Source organism: Oncorhynchus mykiss, chromosome 25 (genome assembly GCF_057628025.1).
Source record: "Oncorhynchus mykiss isolate SJ-2025 chromosome 25, ASM5762802v1, whole genome shotgun sequence".
Taxonomy (NCBI): domain Eukaryota; kingdom Metazoa; phylum Chordata; class Actinopteri; order Salmoniformes; family Salmonidae; genus Oncorhynchus; species Oncorhynchus mykiss.
The window spans coordinates 84,809,363-84,826,095 of NC_143046.1; the positions used below are offsets into that span (position 1 = coordinate 84,809,363).

At 41.4% G+C, this 16,733-nt stretch overlaps 1 protein-coding gene across 1 annotated transcript in view; it reads right to left on the reverse strand.

Annotated features, from left to right (window-relative positions):
- The window catches only part of LOC110505895 (neurexin-3a), a 651,746-nt gene that overhangs the window by 96,352 nt on the left and 538,661 nt on the right, over positions 1-16,733 (reverse strand). Inside the window, exon 19 of the mRNA XM_090221316.1 lies at positions 1,075-1,246. Within this exon, the coding sequence (XP_090077442.1) occupies positions 1,075-1,246 (172 nt within the window). The remainder of the gene's footprint in view (positions 1-1,074; positions 1,247-16,733) is intronic.

Sequence of the window (16,733 nt, forward strand, 5' to 3'; positions counted from 1 at the left end):
ATAGTATCTGTAACACCAAGCATTCTGGAAGTTGATGAGGCAATACCATATATATGATATTATAGTATCTGTAACACCAAGCATTCTGGAAGTTGATGAGGCAATACCATATATATGATATTATAGTATATGTAAAGTTGACTAGACAAAAAAATATATTATATTACACTCTTAGAAAAAAGGTTTGCAAAAGGGTTCTACGACTGTCCCCACAGGAGCACCCATTTTGGTTCCAGGGAAGGGTTCTACATGGAACCCAAAAAGGTTCTACCTGGAACCAAAAAGGGGTTATTCAAAGGGTTGTCTTAGGGAGACAGCCAAATAACCTTTTTATTTTCTAGATAGCAGCTTATTTTCTAAGAGTGTACAGTATCACTAAAACTAAGCATTCTGACATATTGCATTCATCAGGGTGATCCTCGAAGAGATGCTGGAGATCATTCACAGTTCCTGTCTGATAGGCACGGTTTACACAGGCAGCACATTTTGATATTTGGCAAACTAATTGGTCTTTCGAGCAACTAGATCAGATCGTTTTTCCAATAACTGGGCAAAAGATCAGAAAACGGCTGCATGTGTAAACACAGCCTAATAGGCCTGCTGCCAAAAGGCCTTTATTGTGCCTTAATTGCAAACATAGTGTAGCGACTGTAACCCAACAATTAGCAACTTTGACAAGAGGTCTGGATCTCATGGTGTAACGGTTAAGTTATTGGTTAGGTTTGATAGTCACTGTGCTTGTAGTCTAATGACAATGGAGAATTTACAAGCTTGACATAGCTGAAAGAGAAACAGTATAGTGAGAACAGAAGGAGTAGAACTGGTGTTGACGCTGTACTCCAGGGTGGTCTCTGGGAAGGAGCTCAGCAGCGTGTGGTCCAGTGAGGTTGGGGTAAGTTAACAACTTCTCATGTGCATGTATGGTGTGTTTACCACACAGGTAAACCTACAATTGCATGCACAGGTCGCAGCACAGGTGAAACCATGCAGGTGTATGTGTGTGTGTGGGGGGGGGGGGGGGGGGGGGGGACGCAGCACGGGTGAAACCATGCAGGTGTGTGGGGGGGTCCATACCTCCTGGGAAGTGTTCATTGATAGACCAGTTGTCCACCTGGAGTGTGGCGTTACCCCCGTTTCTGGTAAAGCGTACCACATGGTACAGCCCGTCATTCACTGGTGTGCTATTCTCTCTCACGCTGATGTCCATTGTGCCGATGTTAAACGTCACACCAATCTTCCCATGTTCCTAGAAGAAAAAACAAAATCATAAATTTAGTGTTTTAAAAAAATATATATTTCGGAAACTATTTTTCCCGTGATGGACTTTTTGTTGTTGTTGATACATTACTTTTTGTCGTAGTGCATAAATTGTTTTGTTTAAAAAAACTCCAATCTTTTTGCTAAAAACGAGGTAATCGAATGAATAAATGCAAAAAGTGTATAACTTTATTGCTTAGAGTCTGTGGGAATGCCACTGGAAGAATCAAAGAAAAGCTAAGGAATTCAAGGTTTAATTCTCTAGCTCTCTTCGTTTATTATTCAGTCCTTGAATAATCCATTATATTAACCTTAAAGGCCCCCTTCTGCTGGATAACACACACACACACACACACACACACACACACACACACACACACACACACACACACACACACACACACACACACACACACACACACACACAGTATATATATACCTGCAAAAATCAATGGTGTTGAATAAGCCAGAGTAAACAGAGATAAGCTAGATTAATGAGCAGTGAAGGCTCACAGAGTCACATGTTGGAAGAGAACAGATGTCAACGGGCAGGTGACCAATTCCACCTCCTCACTCCAAACCAACCTGTGATCGTCAACCAACCAGGGAGCAACCTGACTCTGTAGTGGCTAATGGGTAGAACTAAATGTCACCATCTGGATATAGAAGAATGACTGGTTCTATGGCATCCCCTTTGCATTTTTGCCAATCCGAAAGAATCTGATCCACACGAGTGGAGATACCGAGTCGATGTGCAGGGATACGAGGTAATAACATGGCTATATACAGGGAGTACCAGGTAATAACATGGCTATATACAGGGAGTACCAGGTAATAACATGGCTATATACAGGGAGTACCAGGTAATAACATGGCTATATACAGGGTGTACCAGGTAATAACATGGCTATATACAGGGTGTACCAGGTAATAACATGGTTATATACAGGGTGTACCAGGTAATAACATGGCTATCTACAGGGTGTACCAGGTAATAACATGGCTATATACAGGAAGTACCAGGTAACACCATGGCTATACACACGGGTGGAGGTACCGAGTCGATGTTGCAGGGATACGAGGTAATAACATGGCTATACACACGGGTGGAGATACCGAGTCTATGTGCAGGGATATGAGGTAATAACATGGTTATATACAGGGAGTACCAGATAATAACATGGCTATATACAAGGATTACCAGGTAATAACATGGCTATATACAGGGAGTACCATGTAATAACATGGCTATATACAGGGAGTACCAGGTAATAACATGGCTATAAACAAGGATTACCAGGTAATAACATGAGCTTCTCTCAACCTGCTGTTACTTCCCTCATACTTCCTCTAGCTTCTCTCAACCTGTTGTTACTTCCCTCATACTTCCTCGAGCTTCTCTCAACCTGTTGTTACTTCCCTCATACTTCCCCTGTAGTTAATCAAAGCTGGAATCACCTCCTCATCTGTATACAGATCATAGTCTATGGCCAGATGATAAATAGTACGGAGGCAGATGTGTCGTGCATTCATCACCACTGATCAGAGAAAGGCCTGGGCGGAATCTAGGCCAGGGCTCTGAAGTTCATTTAGAAGACGTCGGACAGGAAGTAGAAGATGCTGCACAGCGTTACCGCAGTCGTTTGTTTGTTTGTAAAAACTGTCGGACTGAGATTGATTAAGGAATAATTCTATATAATAACTGCACATTTTCTAACTTTTGTTCGCTATCTCTTTGAAGATACAGGTTTTTGTAAGGGATCTGAATTTTAAATGCAAATGTAACTTCGAACCCGGATGTAATTCTGTGTAACTTCCTGTTCATGTATTTAAACTGAGGGGAACATATGGAGTTCTTAGATAACACACATGACGAAACCGGGTGGAAACACAGAAAAATACATTTAGTGGGATCTTTTTCCCTGCTCTTTATGAAATCAAAAGCGAGTCAGTGTATTTTTACTTTCTGATCATAGGCTTTCCTCTCGCTGGTTTCAACATTTTAGTAACATCAAAGAGCATGGTTTAAATACCACCCACATGTTTACACCCGCAAGCAAATGTTACCGTTTTGCACACAGCTTTCATTTAGTCTGAATCCTTCCCTCCTCTCTCATAGTACTAAATGTTAAAGTGATTCTCATTCAATAAAACATTCAGAAATGGGTTTAATCTATAAAGTCACGGAAGCTTCAATTCTCCAAAATATTTTATTCCCAAAATAGGTTGAAAATGTTTTGTTTCCAAAACAGTCAGATATCTAATTGCGATGATAGTGATGATATGATAGTGATTAGCTTATTGAAACGCCTCCTCATTGAATTGTTCACTGTGAATATCCTTAATTTTTTTTTTTTTAAACCCATAATTAGCTGTGAAATATGGGCAGGCTTCAAGGAGCATCAGGGGACTCCTTTAGAACAGTGAATGAAACCAAAGGCAACACTCCATCACCATAGCCTCTGAGATATTCTCCTAATGGAGCTGCCATTTAACGCGCCTGACTCCGCGGCAAGATAAAGACAGGCGTATAACAGTGATCCATATCCTTTGGAGCGTGGCAGTGTGCTGGAGCACTGAACACACAGGGATGGCAGGGCGATTCCATGGTATCACCTGCACAAATTGATAAGTGTTTAAGAAATGAACAAGGCGCTCTGTGAGAGAATGGCGTGTAAAACTGCTGATAACATAATGGGAGGTTTGCCTGTAGAGATGAGAGCCGAGAGGGAAAATAAAGCAGAGATGACAAGTGTTTCATCGATGAAAGGCTGGGGTTAGCTAGAAGTCAACGAACAATAACAACAGACGGTTTGTTCTTCAATAGCAGCACAAACAATTTTCCGGCAAAGAGTGGAAACGTTTTTGCAAAGTTTGGCCACATTACAATAACGAAGTTGATTATACCGTGGTGTGATTATGAAAATATATTTTTCACAGTAATTAAGGGTCTGTCAACATCTTGCGTTGGGTATAAGGAAATTTGATGACATTAGTTCGTAATGGCAGTTACTCTGACCCAAGCCCACTGTGTTATTGATCGTTTCAACACACAGGAGACACCGTGTACAAGGACAAAGTGGTGTCTCAACTGACGTATGATGCAAGACGAGGCACTGCCATAACAGGTAATAACAGTTTAGTGTAAAACAGACCTGTTGTGGAGGTCTTAGCAAGAAACATTCATACAAGCAATTGTCTCTAATGGATTGATTTATTATTCGCTTTAAAAAACAAATTTGACAAGAATTTTGAACAATTATCAACAAAATGTGAAAGCCAAAAGGTATAAAACCCTAGTCTTTTCACAAAGGGGATTTAACTAATGCTACAACATTGAGACATGTAAGGTTGGTAGTTTGGTGTTCAGACAGAGAGAGGTATTTTCAGGATCAAGCTCTAGCCCAGTGGTGACAGAATCATTTTTTACCAAAGAGGAGCCTTATTATTAACAAAATCAAAATGACCAAAAAATAGCATTTAACTCACCTCAACAGTATGTGTACCTATTTAGGTGTTCATGCATTATGCATGTTGGAAGCACGAGTGGGAGCCACAATTACGGGCTTATACTAGGTATTAGGGGTTTAACCTAGGTATTAGGGGTTTAATCTAGTTATTAGGCATTTAATCTAGGTATTAGGGGCTTAATCTAGGTATTTGGGGTTTAATCAAAGTATTAGGGGTTTCATCTAGGTATTAGGTAAACAATGGATGAGTAAAGATTTATTAATTTTTTAATAACATCTGCGAAGCTATATACAGGTGGTACAGAGTCAATGTGCGGGGGCACCGGTTAGTCGGGCTATTTGAGGTAATATGAGATTAGTTAAAGTGACTATGCATAGATGATAAACTGGGAGTTGCAGCTGTATAAAAGAAGGGTTGGCGGGCGAGGGGTTCCGAGTGGCGCAGCGGTCTATGGTAATGCATCTCAGTGCTAGAGGCATCACTACAGACACCCTCAGTTGAATCCAGGCTGTATCACAACCGACCGTGATTGGGAGTCCCCGGGTTTGGCCAGTGTAGGTCGTCATTGTAAATAAGAATGTGTTCTTAAAGGTTACATGTGTTTGAATAGGGCCTGTTCTACGATCATGTGTTTGAATAGGGCAGACTGTGGCTCATGTAATTTATCTTCAGAGAATCTGTGAAGAAATGTTATTACTTAAAATAAATTGACAATAAACTGAAGATCTCGTACAACGTTGTGTACTACTCCCTTCACAGAACAGCGCAAACTGTCTCTAACCGGAAATGAAAGAGTAGTGGGAGGCCCCGGTGCACAACTGAGCAAGAGGACAAGTACATTAGAGGGTCTACTTTGAGAAACAGAGCTGGCAGCTTCATTAAATGGTATCCGCAAAACACCAGTCTCAACTTCAACAGTGAAGAAGCGACTCCAGGATGCTGGCTTTCCAGGAGTCCCTCTGTCCAGTATCTATGTCCTTTTGCCACATCTTACTATTTTTATTTTTATTGGCCAGTCTGAGATATGGCTTTTTCTTTGCAACTCTGTAAATTAAGTTTTTCTGTTTTTTTTTTGTTTTTTTTACATCTGCAAAAATGTAAAAAAAAAAAAAAACGGTTTGTTTTTGCTTTGACACTATGGGGTATCGTGTGTAGATCGTTGAGGATTTATTTTCTTATCTCATTCATTTTAGAATAAGGCTGTAACTTAACAAAATGTGGAAAAAGTCAAAGGGTGTGAATACTTTCTTAAGGCATGTGTGGTAGCCAACTAAACTTTTCTCCACGATTTACAGTGGAGTTTAGTCGGCTACCTGCAGGCCCATTATATTTACAGTGCCTTGCGAAAGTATTCGGCCCCCTTGAACTTTGCGACCTTTGGCCACATTTCAGGCTTCAAACATAAAGATATAAAACTGTATTTTTTTTGTGAAGAATCAACAACAAGTGGGACACAATCATGAAGTGGAACGACATTTATTGGATATTTCAAACTTTTTTAACAAATCAAAAACTGAAAAATTGGGCGTGCAAAATTATTCAGCCCCCTTGAGTTAATACTTTGTAGCGCCACCTTTTGCTGCGATTACAGCTGTAAGTCGCTTGGGGTATGTCTCTATCAGTTTTGCACATCGAGAGACTGAAATGTTTTCCCATTGCTCCTTGCAAAACAGCTCGAGCTCAGTGAGGTTGGATGGAGAGCATTTGTGAACAGCAGTTTTCAGTTCTTTCCACAGATTCTCGATTGGATTCAGGTCTGGACTTTGACTTGGCCATTCTAACACCTGGATATGTTTATTTTTGAACCATTCCATTGTAGATTTTGCTTTATGTTTTGGATCATTGTCTTGTTGGAAGACAAATCTCCGTCCCAGTCTCAGGTCTTTTGCAGACTCCATCAGGTTTTCTTCCAGAATGGTCCTGTATTTGGCTCCATCCATCTTCCCATCAATTTTAACCATCTTCCCTGTCCCTGCTGAAGAAAAGCAGGCCCAAACCATGATGCTGCCACCACCATGTTTGACAGTGGGGATGGTGTGTTCAGCTGTGTTGCTTTTACACCAAACATAACGTTTTGCATTGTTGCCAAAAAGTTCAATTTTGGTTTCATCTGACCAGAGCACCTTCTTCCACATGTTGGGTGTGTCTCCCAGGTGGCTTGTGGCAAACTTTAAACAACACTTTTTATGGATATCTTTAAGAAATGGCTTTATTCTTGCCACTCTTCCATAAAGGCCAGATTTGTGCAATGTATGACTGATTGTTGTCCTATGGACAGAGTCTCCCACCTCAGCTGTAGATCTCGGCAGTTCATCCAGAATGATCATGGGCCTCTTGGCTGCATATCTGATCAGTCTTCTCCTTGTATGAGCTGAAAGTTTAGAGGGACGGCCAGGTCTTGGTAGATTTGCAGTGGTCTGATACTCCTTCCATTTCAATATTATCGCTTGCACAGTGCTCCTTGGGATGTTTAAAGCTTGGGAAATCTTTTTGTATCCAAATCCGGCTTTAAACTTCTTCACAACAGTATCTCGGACCTGCCTGGTGTGTTCCTTGTTCTTCATGATGCTCTCTGCGCTTTTGACGGACCTCTGAGACTATCACAGTGCAGGTGCATTTATACGGAGACTTGATTACACACAGGTGTATTGTATTTATCATCATTAGTCATTTAGGTCAACATTGGATCATTCAGAGATCCTCACTGAACTTCTGGAGAGAGTTTGCTGCACTGAAAGTGAAGGGGCTGAATAATTTTGCACGCCCAATTTTTCAGATTTTGATTTGTTAAAAAAGTTTGAAATATCCAATAAATGTCGTTCCACTTCATGATTGTGTCCCACTTGTTGTTGATTCTTCACAAAAAAATACAGTTTTATATCTTTATGTTTGAAGCCTGAAATGTGGCAAAAGGTCGCAAAGTTCAAGGGGGCCGAATACTTTCGCAAGGCACTGTATCTGTTAATGCAGTCACCTCGGTTTTAATTTTAAGCATCTTTTAATCCTTCGCTTGTATGTCACAATTGCAAATACAAAAACGTTGTATTTGTCGGCACCTTCGTTTTTAACTTCGTCACAGAGACAGATAAACATCTTGATGCTAGTTTTAGTGGAGATCCGCTAGGGGAAAAACACATCTAACAACACACCAAGCTTTTCTAGGAGTGGTGTGAGGCAGCTGGTAAAATATCAACCACTCTTCCATTTATATTGTAACCGAACTTAACATATAATACTAAATGGAGTACCACAGATTTACGTGCAGAGTAATATGAATTGCCCTGAGACCTCGTTGGGAGAGAAAACAAAATGGATGGGTCTGAACATTAACTGGAATCTGAGAAAAGGTTACTAGTCAGGAGAAGGTCAGCTAAATGTATCATTAAAATAAGATAGAATAAGAGAAGGAGAAAGAGAGAGGGACGAAGAAAGAGAGAGAGCATGAGAAAGAGAGAAAATTAGAGAGAGAGAAATAGAAAGAGAAAGAGAAAGAGAGAAAGATAGAAGAGAGAGAAAGAGAGAAAAAGAGAGAGAAAGAGAGACAGGACAAGAGGGAGAGATAAAGCACAGAATCATACTCACTAAATGAAGACTTAAAGACAACTTCACGTCTTCCACATCAGCCGACTCAACAATGCATCGCCGCAAAACATCTTTCAAGCTCATGACTTTGACAATCAGCAGTAACTAACACTCTCACGGAGAGGGGGAATGAACCAGCAGTCACTCCCTCAACACTCTCACAGAGAGAGGCAATAAACAAGACGTAACTCCCTCAACACTCTCACAGAGAGGGGGAATGAACCAGCACTAACTCCCTCAACACTCTCACAGAGAGGGGGAATGAACCAGCACTACCTCCCTCAACACTCTCAGATAGAGGGGGAATGAACCAGCAGTCACTCCCTCAACACCGTCACAGAGAGAGGCAATAAACAAGCCGTAACTCCCTCAACACTCTCACAGAGAGGGGGAATGAACCAGCACTAACTCCCTCAACACTATCACAGAGAGAGGGAATGAACCAGCACTAACTCCCTCAACACTCTCACAGAGAGGGGGAATGAACCAGCAGTCACTCCCTCAACACTGTCACAGAGAGAGGCAATAAACAAGCCGTAACTCCCTCAACACTCTCACAGAGAGAGGCAATATACAAGCCGTAACTCCCTCAACACTCTCACAGAGAGAGGCAATAAACAAGCACTAACTCCCTCAACACTCTCACAGAGAGAGGCAATAAACAAGCCATAACTCCCTCAACACTCTCACAGAGAGGGGGAATGAACCAGCACTAACTCCCTCAACACTCACGCAGAGAGGGGGAATGAACCAGCACTAACTCACTCAACACTCTCACAGAGAGGGGGAATGAACCAGCAGTCACTCCCTCAACACTGTCACAGAGAGAGGCAATAAACAAGCCGTAACTCCCTCAACACTCTCACAGAGAGGGGGAATGAACCAGCACTAACTCCCTCAACACTCTCACAGAGAGAGGCAATATACAAGCCGTAACTCCCTCAACACTCTCACAGAGAGAGGCAATAAACAAGCCATAACTCCCTCAACACTCTCACAGAGAGGGGGAATGAACCAGCACTAACTCCCTCAACACTCACGCAGAGAGGGGGAATGAACCAGCACTAACTCACTCAACACTCTCACAGAGAGGGGGAATGAACAAGCACTAACTCCCTCAACACTATCACAGAGAGGGGGAATGAACCAGCACTAACTCCCTCAACACTCTCACAGAGAGGGGGAATGAACCAGCACTAACTCCCACATCACTCTCACAGAGAGCAATAAACCATTTGCTATCATCCACTAACCGTCTCCAAACTGGCATCAATGGGAGATGAAGAATAGACATTCACATACTAACACTCAGGAGCTCCCGTGGCTGTGGCTTATGGAGATATCAAAGGTGTTGATGAGGCAGAACGAGCATTTTAATTCACTGTCTGCTGTTGCTGTTGTTGCTGCTGCTGCCACTGTGGCTGTGCTTGCCAAGCCAGGCAGTATACTGCAAACACAGACAGATGCCAGGCCATTTTAATCTGCTGAGAACTTGCTGGATCGACAGTCCTCGAGAGGAAAGGAATGGAGGGAGAGAAAAGGTGAGATGGAAGGAGAGAGAGAGAGCTATAGAGAGAGGGGGGGGGAGAGAGAGAGAGCGAGAGAGAGAGAGAGAGAGAAAGCGAGAGGAGAGAGAGAGGTGGGATGAAGAGAGAGGTAAGAGTGAGAGAGCTGGATGGAGAGGTGGGAGAGTATTCGAAATGACCTTGTATTGAATCTGAAGTGCTGACCATAAAGTATGGTTTACACAGGACAAGACAGGACAGGACAAGACAGGACAAGACAAGTCAGGACTAGACAAGACAGGACAGGACAAGACAAGACAGGAAAAGACAGGACAAGACTGGACAGGACTTGAAAGAACAAGACAGAACAAGACAAGACAGGACAGGACAGGACAAGCCAGGACAAGACTGGACAAGACAAGTCAGGACTAGACAGGACAGGACAGGACAGGACAAGACAAGACAGGAAAGGACAAGACAGGACAAGACAAGTCAGGACTAGACAGGACAGGACAGGACAAGACAAGACAGGAAAAGACAGGACAAGACTGGACAGGACAAGACAGGACAGGACTTGACAGAACAAGACAGAACAAGACAGGACAGGACAGGACAGGACAAGACAGGACAAGACAGGACAAGCCAGGACAAGACAGGACAAGACAGGGCACTCACTGTCACTGACACACACAGGCAGGAACTGAGAACAAGGATATGTGTGCCACCATCATAACTGATATTCAGCTATAATGCAAGTATCACTATTGACAAAGCTAATAATTTCTAAGCTATTCCTTACATTGTGGACGGCTGGAAGCTATATCAAACTGGGGATGAAAACTATCCCTGAAGAAGTCTCATTCTAGGTTCCTTTATCCACACTGTATTTATTCTACCTGGAGTAGAACTGCCAATAGGTTTGTTCAGGAGCGGTGTGAATAAGCTGTCATTTTAATCAAGTTTTTTCTCCTATTTGAGTCATGATTGTGTTAGCACCACATACAGAGTAGCATTCATTCAAACTCACTCTTCCCTTCCCTGCAATTTGTCTCCCTGTCAACACTGTGATTTGTGGAAAGAAATCAGAGAAGAGATCAAGTTGTTCTGCAGCGTAAGGCAATGGTTTTATTAGAATAACCAGGTAAAAACTGACAGCTACCTCTGAATACTGAAATGGGTTTATTAGAATAACCAGGTAAATACTGACAGCTACCTCTGAATACTGAAATGGGTTTATTAGAATAACCAGGTAAATACTGACAGCTACCTCTGAATACTGAAATGGGTTTATTAGAATAACCAGGTAAATACTGACAGCTACCTCTGAATACTGAAATGGGTTCATTAGAATAGCCAGGTAAATACTGACAGCTAACCTCTGAATACTGAAATGGTTTTATTAGAATAGCCAGGTAAATACTGACAGCTACCTCTGAATACTGAAATGGGTTCATTAGAATAACCAGGTAAATACTGACAGCTACCTCTGAATACTGAAATGGGTTCATTAGAATAACCAGGTAAATACTGACAGCTACCTCTGAATACTGAAATGGGTTCATTAGAATAGCCAGGTAAATACTGACAGCTACCTCTGAATACTGAAATGGGTTCATTAGAATAGCCAGGTAAATACTGACAGCTACCTCTGAATACTGACATGGGTTCATTAGAATAACCAGGTAAATACTGACAGCTACCTCTGAATACTGAAATGGGTTCATTAGAATAGCCAGGTAAATACTGACAGCTACCTCTGAATACTGAAATGGGTTCATTTGAATAGCCAGGTAAATACTGACAGCTACCTCTGAATACTGAAATGGTTTTATTAGAATAACCAGGTAAATACTGACAGCTACCTCTGAATACTGAAATGGTTTTATTAGAATAGCCAGGTAAATATTGACAGCTACCTCTGAATACTGAAATGGTTTTATTAGAATAACCAGGTAAGTATTGACAGCTACCTCTGAATACTGAAATAGGTTCATTTGAATAGCCAGGTAAATATTGACAGCTACCTCTGAATACTGAAATGGGTTCATTTGAATAGCCAGGTAAATACTGACAGCTACCTCTGAATACTGAAATGGGTTCATTTGAATAGCCAGGTAAATACTGACAGCTACCTCTGAATACTGAAATGGTTTTATTAGAATAACCAGGTAAATACTGACAGCTACCTCTGAATACTGAAATGGGTTCATTTGAATAGCCAGGTAAATGTTGACAGCTACCTCTGAATACTGAAATGGGTTCATTTGAATAGCCAGGTAAATACTGACAGCTACCTCTGAATACTGAAATGGTTTTATTAGAATAACCAGGTAAATACTGACAGCTACCTCTGAATACTGAAATGGGTTCATTTGAATAGCCAGGTAAATACTGACAGCCACCTCTGAATACTGAAATGGGTTCATTTGAATAGCCAGGTAAATACTGACAGCTACCTCTGAATACTGAAATGGTTTTATTAGAATAACCAGGTAAATACTGACAGCTACCTCTGAATACTGAAATGGGTTCATTTGAATAGCCAGGTAAATGTTGACAGCTACCTCTGAATACTGAAATGGGTTCATTTGAATAGCCAGGTAAATACTGACAGCTACCTCTGAATACTGAAATGGTTTTATTAGAATAACCAGGTAAATACTGACAGCTACCTCTGAATACTGAAATGGTTGTATTAGAATAGCCAGGTAAATATTGACAGCTACCTCTGAATACTGAAATGGTTTTATTAGAATAACCAGGTAAATACTGACAGCTACCTCTGAATACTGAAATGGTTGTATTAGAATAGCCAGGTAAATATTGACAGCTACCTCTGAATACTGAAATGGTTTCATTAGAATAACGAGGTAAATACTGACAGCTACCTCTGAATACTGAAATGGTTGTATTAGAATAGCCAGGTAAATATTGACAGCTACCTCTGAATACTGAAATGGTTTTATTAGAATAACCAGGTAAATATTGACAGCTACCTCTGAATACTGAAATGGGTTCATTTGAATAGCCAGGTAAATATTGACAGCTACCTCTGAATACTGAAATGGGTTCATTTGAATAGCCAGGTAAATACTGACAGCTACCTCTGAATACTGAAATGAGTTCATTTGAATAGCCAGGTAAATACTGACAGCTACCTCTGAATACTGAAATGGGTTCATTTGAATAGCCAGGTAAATATTGACAGCTACCTCTGAATACTGAAATGGGTTCATTTGAATAGCCAGGTAAATATTGACAGCTACCTCTGAATACTGAAATGGGTTCATTTGAATAGCCAGGTAGGAAATGAATAGCCAGGAAATAGCCATTTGAATAGCCAGGAAATGCTGTTCATTGACTACAGCTCAGCGTTCAACACCATAATATCCTCAAAGCTCATCACTAAGCTAAGGAACCTTGGACTAAACACCTCCCTCTGCAACTGGAACCAGGACTTCCTGACGGGCCACCCACAGGTGGTGAGGGTAGGTATTAACACATCTGCCACGCTGATCCTCAACACTGGAGATTCCCAGGGGTGCGTGCTCAGTCCCCTCCTGTACTCCCTGTTCACCCACGACTGCATGGCCAGGCACGACTCCAACACCATTAAGTTTTCAGACGACACAACAGGTGTAGGCCTGATCACCAACAACGACGAGACAGCCTATAAGGAGGAGGTCAGAGACCTGGCCGGGTGGTGCCAGAATAACAACTATCCCTCAACGTAACCAAGACCAAGGAGATGATTGTTGACTACAGGAAAAGGAGCACTGAGCACGTCCCCATTCTCATCGACGTGGCTGTAGTGGAGCAGGTTGAGAGCTTCAAATTCCTTGGTGCCCACATCAACAACAAACTAGAATGGTCCAAACACACCAAGACAGTCGTGAAGAGGGCACGACAAACCTATTCCCCCTCAGGAAACTAAAAAGATTTGGCATGGGTCCTGAGATCCTCAAAAGGTTCTATAGCTGCAACATCGAGAGCAACCTGACCGGTTTCATCACTGCCTGGTTAGGAAATTGCTCGGCCTCCGCCCGCAACGCACTTCAGAGGGTAGTGTGTATGGCCCAGTACATCACTGGGGCAAAGCTGCCTGCCATCCAGGACCTCCACACCAGGCGGTGTCAGAGGAAGGCCCTGAAAATTGTCAAAGACCCCAGCCACCCCAGTCATAGACTGTTCTCCCTACTACCGCATGGCAAGCGGTACCGGAGTGCCAAGTCTAGGACAAAAAGGCTCCTCAACAGTTTTTACCCCAAAGCCATAAGACTCCTGAACAGGTAACCAAATGGTTACCCGGACTATTTGCATTGTGTGCCCCCCTCAACCCCTCTTTTTACGCTACTGCTACTCTGTTCATCATATATGCATAGTCACTTTAACCATATCTACATGTACATACTACCTCAATAAGCCTGACTAACCGGTGCCAGTATATAGCCTTGCTACTCTTATTTTCAAATGTATTTTTACTGTTGTTTTATTTCTCTACTTACCTACACACACACATTCATTTTTTCTCCGCACTATTGGTTAGAGCCTGTAAGTAAGCATTTCACTGTTGTATTCGGCGCACGTGACAAATAAACTTTGATTTGATTTGATTTGAGTCAGGTTTGTAGGCCTCCTTGCTCGCACACGCTTTTCCAGATCTGTCCACAATTGTTCTATGGGACTGAGGTCAGGGCTTTGTGATGGCCCAAAATCTTGACTTTGTTGTCCTTAAGCCATTTTGCCAGAACTTTGGAAGTATGCTTGGGGTACTATTAAGTACTCCCTCAGAGATATAAGCTTCCAGTTTGCCATTAAAGACAGGTGTGAATAGTTTCATTTCTAACGGTCATCGCAATCAAAGGACATCCAAACAACCAAAATACAACATTCTTAAATGTTGACAAAATGCTGATAAAATGTTTATAGATCTTAAATGTTGACCACTGGCTTGCTTTACCAAAATCATGTAAAATATGCTGTATTTTATGAGTGGGGATGTGTATTCAACAGTGGAAAGGTAAGAACATTTTAAATAGCCAACAAAAACAGGTGGACAGCTGCATCCTAAAATGGCGACCGGAGGATGGACAAGTGGGTGTGTTGAAGGAGTGGGTGTATGAAAAGCAAATCAGCTAATTGGCATCTGGTGTTTTTTGCTGGGCAGCTGTATTAGCTCATTTGTTAGCTCATATGGAAAAAAAAGATTCTCACATGATTTTATTTCAAACAATTTAGATGCCACCTTGATGCAAACAGTACCGGTCAAAAGTTTGGCCCCACCTAGGGCAGGGTAGCCTAGTGGTTAGAGAGTTGGACTAGTAACCGGAAGGTTGCAAGTTCAAACCCCCGAGCTGACAAGGTACAAATCTGTCGTTCTGCCCCTGAACAGGCAGTGAACCCACTGTTCCTAGGCCGTCATTGAAAATAAGAATTTGTTCTTAAACTGACTTGCCTAGTTAAATAAAGGTAGAATATTCATTCAAGAGTTTTTCTACATTGTAGAAAAATAGCGAGGACATCAGAATTATGACATAACACATATGGAATCAAGTAGTAACCTCAAAAAATGTGGCTGCAGGGGCAGTATTGAATAGCTTGGATGAAAAGTTGCCCATTGTAAACGGCCAGCTCCTCAGTCTCAGTTGCTAATATATGCATATTATTATTAGTATTGGATAGAAAACACTCTGAAGTTTCTAAAACTGTTTGAATTATGTCTGCAAGTATAACATAACTCATATTGCAGGCAAAAACCTGAGAAATTCCACTTCCTGTTTGTATTTTTTCTGGGGGTGGCAGATTTTCAACCAAGCTCTCATTGAAATTACAGCGAGATATGGATGAGTTTTCACTTCCTACGCCGTCCACTAGATGTCAACAGTCAATAGAACTTTGTCTGATGACTCTCATGTGAAGGGGGGTCGAACGAGACAGGAAATAGTCACCACTGCAATGAGTTGACCATGCTTTCACCAAGCGCGTTCACAGGGGAAGGACCTGCGTTCCACCGGTCATCTGAAGTCATTCTAATTCTCCGGTTGGAATGTTATTCAAGATATATGTAAACAACATTCTAAAGATTGATTCAGTACATCGTTTGACATGTTTCTACTGACTGTTACGGAACTTTTGGACATTTCGTCACGTTATAGTGGATGCGCTTTGTGACTTTGGAATTGTTTACCAAACGCGCTAACCAAAGCTAATTGGACATAAATAACGGACATTTTCGAACAAATCAATTTGGCTACTGTTCTGAGTGCCTTCTCAGATTATTGCATGGGTTGCTTTTTCTGTAAACTTTTTTTGAAATCTGACACAGCGGTTGCATTAAGGAGAGGTATATCTATAATTTAATGTGTATAACTTGTATAATCATCTACATTTATGATGAGTATTTCCGTTGAAACGATGTGGCTATGCAAAATCACTTGATGTTTTTGGAACTAGTGAATCGCCAATGTAACTCAGATTTTTTTATATAAATATGAACAATACAAGCATGTATTGTGTAACATGAAGTCCTATGAGTGTCATCTGATGAAGATAATTCAAGGTTAGTGATTAATTAAATCTCAATTTCTGCTTTTTGTGAATGCTATATTTTGCTGGAAAATGGCTGTTCTTATTGTGGTTTGGTGGAGACTTAACATAATCGTTTGTAGTGCTTTCGCTGAAAAGCCGATTTGAAATCGGACACTTTGGTGGGATTAACAACAAGATTAACTTTCAAATTATATAAAACACGTATGTTTTAGGAATTGTAATTATGAGATTTCTATGGTTTGAATTTGGCGCACTCTATTTTCACTGGTAGTTGTCATATCGATCCGGTTAGTGGGACTGCAGCCATAACAAGTTTAAAGCAGCCAACCTTTTGCCTTGAAGATAGCTTTGCACAATCTTGACATTCTC